Raw genomic sequence first — 7,858 nt, forward strand, 5'->3', positions numbered from 1 at the left:
GGGGGGGTTCCAATAACTGGGCCTGCAGCTGTGGCCGGGACACATTAAACGTGTCCTGAGGCCAAGGCCCTGCCACACCTCAGTCCCCTATGCACACCAGCTCTCTGCCCCATCCCAGGCACTATCCATGGTGCTTAGAGGCAGGCCGCACTGTGGGAGAGTGAAGCCACCATTCCCCCTCTTACATCACCTACTGGATCCTAGAAAATGCCGCTTCATGAACTTAAAATCCTTTAATTCAATCATTAGCATGAAAAACGTAAAGATGTGCCCTTTTTATAAGGCCTAAGGTATCGTGCCCAGCCTCACAGTGGCTGAACATGGATTGAGAATGAGCCCCTGTAGCCGGTTGTGGAGGAGGGAGAAACAGGAGATCCATCGCTTTGGAATCCCACGTTCCTCTGGGAGCGCATGACCACAGCTCAATGTTCAGTCTTATCTCTGGCAACCTAATGACGACTGTCATCTTCAAACTGTAAGTAGGATATTCATAGAGGTAAATATTTTTTAGTAAGTTCTCTTTGTTAAAAACATGCTTGTCCACTCCGGGCCCAGAGGGTCAGAATTCTTGCCTACGTTCAGCTTTCCTAAAGATCAGGACCGGGAAAGAACAGGCAAGACCTCAGATTCAGCCCTGCATGGCTTCACCATTTTTGCAGGCATCAGATAAAGAAGATTTTTCCAGAACCTTGAGTTATACGATGGAGGTTTATCAGCATTCCACTTCAGAACTCTGTGAGATTTCAAAAGCTGTAGTGATTGGGGGAAGAATGTGAAGTCACGGACAGGTGTAAATTCAATTAAGATGATTTTAATTTTCCTTTCTACCAGTGCTTCGTGGAGTCCACTTTCAAGTTCATACCTGACTTCATTAGACATGTAGCTTTTGCTTAGGACGATGATCAGTCTTCGACTTTTTTCTATCAATGAGTGGATTTCATCAACAATAGCTGAAAATGCAAGATGTGGCATAGTCATTAAAGAGAACTAAAAGGGCAGACAGGAAATGAAAATCATTTTGCACGGTCCAATTTTGTGTTAATTCTACTTCACTAGTAAGTTTTTCTAGACAAACCACTATTCTCAACTTTATATATCTGTTAAAAACAATCATCTAGGTAACAGCAATAATGAACACTTGGTGCTTACTCTGTGCCAAACCCTTTTCTAGATATTTTATGTATATCAACTCATTAAAGCATCACAAGGACCCTATGAAGAAAGTATCGTTATCACCACCGTTTTACAGATGAGGAAGCCGAAGTAAGGGTGGTTAAATAACTCGCCCAGAGTCACACAGCCAGTAAATGGAAGAATCAGAATCAGGACCTAGGCAGTCTGCTTCTGGAGTCCCATGATGCTATCTTGCCTCTCCACAGGCAGGGAGGACCACACTGAAATCCGAATTTAAAGGTAAAATATATATAATATATATATACATCCCACCATGATTCCAGACCGGAAGTTGGCAAACTTTCTGTAAAGGGCCAGAGAGTGACTATGTCAGCCATTGTGTTACCCATCTCTGCTATTTAGCTCAAAGGCAGCCACAGACAACACACAAACAAACAGTGCGTTGCTGTGTTTCTACAAGGCTGATAGCCTGGATTTTACCCACGGGTGATTGACTGTCAACTTCTGGTCTAGGCCTCTACCCCTTCTCCAAAGAGGTTTTGATCCCAACTATTTACAATTAAATATACAGTCTTTATTTTCATTTAAGAACAAAGAAGAAATCTATTTTATTAATTAATTAATTTATTTATTTATTTACTAAAAAGTAGTATATTTTCTCCTTCTAACTGGTAGTATTTTCCCTTTCTTATTCGTAATCTAGGAGGGAAAAAAAAACCACAGCTATTCCTTATTTACGGCTACGTCTTCCATGCCCAGCTCAGAATTCGGCCCGAGGCTGGCGCTCAGTGTATGCTGGCTGAGAGAATGATGGTGGTGGTAGAAACACGTGTATTGTATCNTATATATCTGTTAAAAACAATCATCTAGGTAACAGCAATAATGAACACTTGGTGCTTACTCTGTGCCAAACCCTTTTCTAGATATTTTATGTATATCAACTCATTAAAGCATCACAAGGACCCTATGAAGAAAGTATCGTTATCACCACCGTTTTACAGATGAGGAAGCCGAAGTAAGGGTGGTTAAATAACTCGCCCAGAGTCACACAGCCAGTAAATGGAAGAATCAGAATCAGGACCTAGGCAGTCTGCTTCTGGAGTCCCATGATGCTATCTTGCCTCTCCACAGGCAGGGAGGACCACACTGAAATCCGAATTTAAAGGTAAAATATATATAATATATATATACATCCCACCATGATTCCAGACCGGAAGTTGGCAAACTTTCTGTAAAGGGCCAGAGAGTGACTATGTCAGCCATTGTGTTACCCATCTCTGCTATTTAGCTCAAAGGCAGCCACAGACAACACACAAACAAACAGTGCGTTGCTGTGTTTCTACAAGGCTGATAGCCTGGATTTTACCCACGGGTGATTGACTGTCAACTTCTGGTCTAGGCCTCTACCCCTTCTCCAAAGAGGTTTTGATCCCAACTATTTACAATTAAATATACAGTCTTTATTTTCATTTAAGAACAAAGAAGAAATCTATTTTATTAATTAATTAATTTATTTATTTATTTACTAAAAAGTAGTATATTTTCTCCTTCTAACTGGTAGTATTTTCCCTTTCTTATTCGTAATCTAGGAGGGAAAAAAAAACCACAGCTATTCCTTATTTACGGCTACGTCTTCCATGCCCAGCTCAGAATTCGGCCCGAGGCTGGCGCTCAGTGTATGCTGGCTGAGAGAATGATGGTGGTGGTAGAAACACGTGTATTGTATCTTTGGTAATGCATCAGCACCCAAAGTATTCTGACACCAGATTTCAAATATTTGCTCTGGAAGACTTCAGAGAAAATATGCACTTGTTACTAAATTTCTTGGCTTCGAACTGGAATTTGCTTCAGTATATCTGTTATGGTCATTTGTATTCAGATACTGAATTGCGTAACTAAAATCCAACATGAATCACCAGTCTCCCTTAATTTATCCTTTTCCGACTCTCTTATCCTCTACTGTAGTTTTCATACCAGTGTCAACCCAATAAAGAACAAGTATTTTCTGGNCTTTGGTAATGCATCAGCACCCAAAGTATTCTGACACCAGATTTCAAATATTTGCTCTGGAAGACTTCAGAGAAAATATGCACTTGTTACTAAATTTCTTGGCTTCGAACTGGAATTTGCTTCAGTATATCTGTTATGGTCATTTGTATTCAGATACTGAATTGCGTAACTAAAATCCAACATGAATCACCAGTCTCCCTTAATTTATCCTTTTCCGACTCTCTTATCCTCTACTGTAGTTTTCATACCAGTGTCAACCCAATAAAGAACAAGTATTTTCTGATAAGAATGAATCATGTTTATAGTTCAGAGGATCACTTATTAAATTAGGAACTGGTCCTGCTGTACAAAATATTACCAAGAGGGGTATTCCTACTGTGGGGCGTTTCTAGATAAATGCCTCAGGACAATGTCGATTCTGGGTCTGGTTCTGAAAGTGGAATGCCCTTTCCCCAAAGGTTCAGAGAACTAGGAAGCACAATGAAGAGCCCGGACCCCAGAGAGGCCACTCTAAGAAGCAGTCTAGTTGGCTTGTTTCTCACTATCGAGTATATTGATTTAGCTGATTATTTCTGGTTTAAAGGGTCATGTTCATTCGTTTGTTTTTAAGCAAAACAGGATTACCTTTTGTAAGGCTGCACTGTTCGGCTTTTAAAAAGAAAATCTTTCCCCTAGTTTTCTATCTGGTATTCCCTTTCTTACCTCCTCCAGGGACTACATCCCTTTCAAATATGCATAATTTATACCCAAAGTGTTTCTCCAACACCCTGGGCAAAATCTCCACAGCAAAGGTGTGCTCTTCTCCATTCTCGGGTCCACATTCTTTTAGGTAAGACACAAAAGCATCGTATGTTTTCCCATCTAGGAAATAAGGTTTACTCTTTTAATTACAGTGCAAATAAAAGCTTAAGTACAAATTTGAGTGAAAGTCATGACAAATGGGAGCAGAACCATCGTAAAGGAAAACATTACATAGAACATCGTCCTGTCCAAACTCCTGAAATCGTACCCATTACATACGTGCAGTCCCTTGTATATCATTAGGGCTCAATGAAGCCCTTCAAAAAAAGAATACAGAAAGTATTTCTGCTAGAAAACCAATTTAAAAATAGAACAAGAATGTTTAAACAGGTAACTTGTGAGGTCCATCAAATATTTTTTGGTTCTATGATTCTTTTTAGGCATTATTCTTAATCTCTGATTTTTTAAGTTGTCAAAGACAAGAAATAAATTCAATTATTATTAAAGAAAAACAAAAAAAAGTAGCCTCCACAAACCTCAAACACTAATCAAGCACCCAATTAGCAAATTATTCTTAATCTCTGATTTTTTAAGTTGTCAAAGACAAGAAATAAATTCAATTATTATTAAAGAAAAACAAAGTAGCCTCCACAAACCTCAAACACTAATCAAGCACCCAATTAGCAAATTGTTTTTTTTTTTTTAAAGATTTTATTTATTTATTTGACAGAGATAGAGACAACCAGCGAGAGAGGGAACACAAGCAGGGGGAGTGGGAGAGGAAGAAGCAGGCTCATAGCAGAGGAGCCTGATGTGGGGCTCGATCCCATAACGCCGGGATCACGCCCTGAGCCGAAGGCAGACGCTTAACCGCTGTGCCACCCAGGCGCCCCAGCAAATTGTTTTTTAAGCACGTACATTAAGACTGTCACTGTTTGACACCATAGAGGGATGGGGAGAACTACAAGGATGTAGACCCAGGAACTAAAGGAATCAAAAGGCAATGAAAGGTCAAGGAGCCCAACTATCTCCTTGTTCCAGGAGTGGAGAGCAAATCTCACCTTGACTTTCTCGTATCAGCTACTTCGACCAACATGTTAATATGTCTACCCTCAAAATGACCCACTGGAAAGCGAAGACAGAAACAAAGCTGAGTTTACACTGGTGAGAGGGAAGAAACAATAGAGGTGATTTAAACACCATGCTATCACAATATTTAAAAATATTATATGCTCCTAGATGCCCATATAAAAACTTCCGGTCTGTTGAAAGGTTTTCATTGATAATAACATCTGCTCCTATTTAATTCCTGATAATGAAGCAGTGTTTAGGAGGCTAACGGGACAAAGTCAAGACGAAAGAGTTACCTAAATAGCAAAGACCATTGTACTAACTGGGTGACTACAAAACTGTATCACCTCTCTCTTCTACCTTCACCCAACCTATCTGAGAAAACAAAGCAGGCAAATGCAACAACTTGAAAACGTTTATAAATAACACATTTGCAGAAGCGAGACTGTTTTAAAACAGCAAAACAAACAGAATCAACGTGATCAGAAACCAAAGTGTGATCTCTAGGGAACACACTTGCTGAGAAAAGGAAATTTTGAGTTAGGTCCTAAATGATACAATTGATGTTAACTGGGATTGGTAGAGGAAGAAGGGGAAGTGCGGGGGTGGGGGGCGGGGAGGAATGGTCTATCCCTATCCCGTGGTAACTGGTTAGATGGTACAGGGGTTCGATTTATCCTTGTGTATAGTATTGGGATTATGAATTTGCTACTGAGCTGAAAGCGAAATATTATTGGATCCTTTATTAAAATCTAATAGGACAAAAGCATTCTAGGTCCATGTTCTTTGTGGTGCCATATCACATATGCTCAACAATTCAGCCCGTAATCTTCAGCGGCACCCAGGCTCACAGAACAACACTTTCTGTTTCTGGCAAAGCTCCTTCAATTCTACCTAGAGCATTCAGCTCCAGCAGTTTAAGTGCGAACCTATTGTTGATGGAAAGCAACTGCTTTGCAGAATTGCATGCATACAAAAGCAAGGACATTTTGGTAAAACCTGCAGAATTCACATTCATATCAAAGGTCGAAAAAGTTGGTTAAAACCGAGCCAGTTCCTAATTTAATCAGTAAGTGGGTCTCCCGAGTAATTCTGTTAGATTGCTGTGAAATACAGCTACTTAATAGTGTAAGACATGGTGCTTACACTCGTAGTCATTATGTCAGTGATTAAAACAGGCACCAAGAGAGATGTAAGAAATAAATAAGTACATTTTTTAAAGGGTACTTTTTTGGGGAATCACAATGTTACTAATTGCAATAAACCAGGCAGACCATTCAGTCAAATTTATATGGTGATGGACAAATAATATAGCTTTACTCTTACCCACAAAAAATGAAAAATGGTTTTTCAAACTACTGATTAACTTTCTAATGCCTAATTTCAAGCAATTCTCTTCTTGGTTTAGCAAATCTTGTAATTTATATTACAATTTACTTTAAATCCTGGTCATTGAATGGCTTGGGGCTTTGATATCTGACAAAGCGAAGTGTTTAAGATAAGGTAGTTGGAGGCTAACAATAATTATTTTGGATTCTGTATAAGCGAAACCCTCACGTGAGTGGGTATTTAGGACTTTAAGGAGTCAAGCTAGCGCTTCTCAAACTGTGTTTGGTGAATGCCCATGTTTTCATTTAATTTGACTGGTTTGGGTTGATTGGTTTCTTTCATTTCCAATCCTTCAAAAACCAATACTAAAAACATTCCTGGATATTGCAGCAATATCGAATTGCTATGAAAGTTTTTGTTTTTGTACTTATGTCTCTCTTTCTGCTTTTTTCATGACTGATCCCTATCATGGGGCATGCTTGCTAACGTAGAGCCCATTTGTAAATGTTTCTCTGCATTGCCACACTGGGAGGCAGGAAGTGCAAACTGAAAAAATTATCTGTGAATTGGGTCAAACACAACAGAGAGGGGAAAAAAACCTTCTATCAAGATAGAAAGATATTAGTGAATGCCCATTTTGAGATATGTTCTGGTCCGTGCAAGTAGAGACCTGTTCAAAAAGTACCAAAAATAGACCTCTTGGTTGTAGCATTTCTCTCCATCCCCCAAATTGCATACACACACAGGCTCAAAGCTGAATGAATTAGCTTTGTTAATTTGATATTATTAACTAAAAGCTGTAAAAATGTGAATCATGAATCTAGAACAATCTCACAGGAAGATCATGAGACTTCTTTCATAACTTGAGGTCAGAAGGGTCTTTCTATTTGTGACCACAAATCTAGAAACCATAAAAGGATAAACTTGAGTGCATTAAAAAAAATCTTCCACAATGATAAAAATGTACACCTGAAACTAATATAATACTGTGTCAATTATACTTTAAGAATAATAAAAAAAATCTTCCACATATCATACTTCTCTAAGCAAAGTCAAAAGACAAATTACAATCTGGGAACAATATTTTCATTTCATATTGTAGACAATAGGCTAACCTCCTTAAAATATAAATAGCTCCTAGAAATAGACAAGAAAAAAAAAAGGCCAACAATCCAATAGAAAAATAGCAAAGGATATGAATGAGTCCTTTGAGAAAGTAAATACAAATGAGCCTTAAACAAATGAAAAATTGCACTTTTGCATGGTAAGTGAAATGCAAATGAAAACTACACTGAGATGTAACTTTTTACCTATCAGATTGGCACATAGCCAAAAGGCTGTGGGTAAGGCCATGGGAAAAAAGTTACCCCCATTCTTTGAAGGTGGTAGGAGTGTAGTAGTAGGGAGGGCAAATTGGCAATGTCTATCCAACTGACAACTGTATCTACCCTTTAATATCACCAGCAATTCCACTTGGGGGGATTTTTCCTTTAGTTACACTGCACCGATGAAACAATGACTCTACAAAACTCTCTGTCACATCATTTCTGTAATAACGAAAGGTTGTGCATAA

At 38.8% G+C, this 7,858-nt stretch overlaps 1 protein-coding gene across 1 annotated transcript in view; it reads right to left on the bottom strand.

Moving 5' to 3' along the window:
• Positions 1 to 7,858, bottom strand: part of IL18R1 (interleukin 18 receptor 1) — a 41,328-nt gene that overhangs the window by 6,905 nt on the left and 26,565 nt on the right. The window contains exons 10-11 of the mRNA XM_034657265.1: positions 4,947 to 5,010; positions 3,847 to 4,028 (exon numbers count right to left, since the gene is read on the bottom strand). Coding sequence (XP_034513156.1) covers positions 3,847 to 4,028; positions 4,947 to 5,010 — 246 coding nt within the window. The remainder of the gene's footprint in view (positions 1 to 3,846; positions 4,029 to 4,946; positions 5,011 to 7,858) is intronic.

This window comes from Ailuropoda melanoleuca, chromosome 4 (genome assembly GCF_002007445.2).
Source record: "Ailuropoda melanoleuca isolate Jingjing chromosome 4, ASM200744v2, whole genome shotgun sequence".
NCBI lineage: Eukaryota > Metazoa > Chordata > Mammalia > Carnivora > Ursidae > Ailuropoda > Ailuropoda melanoleuca.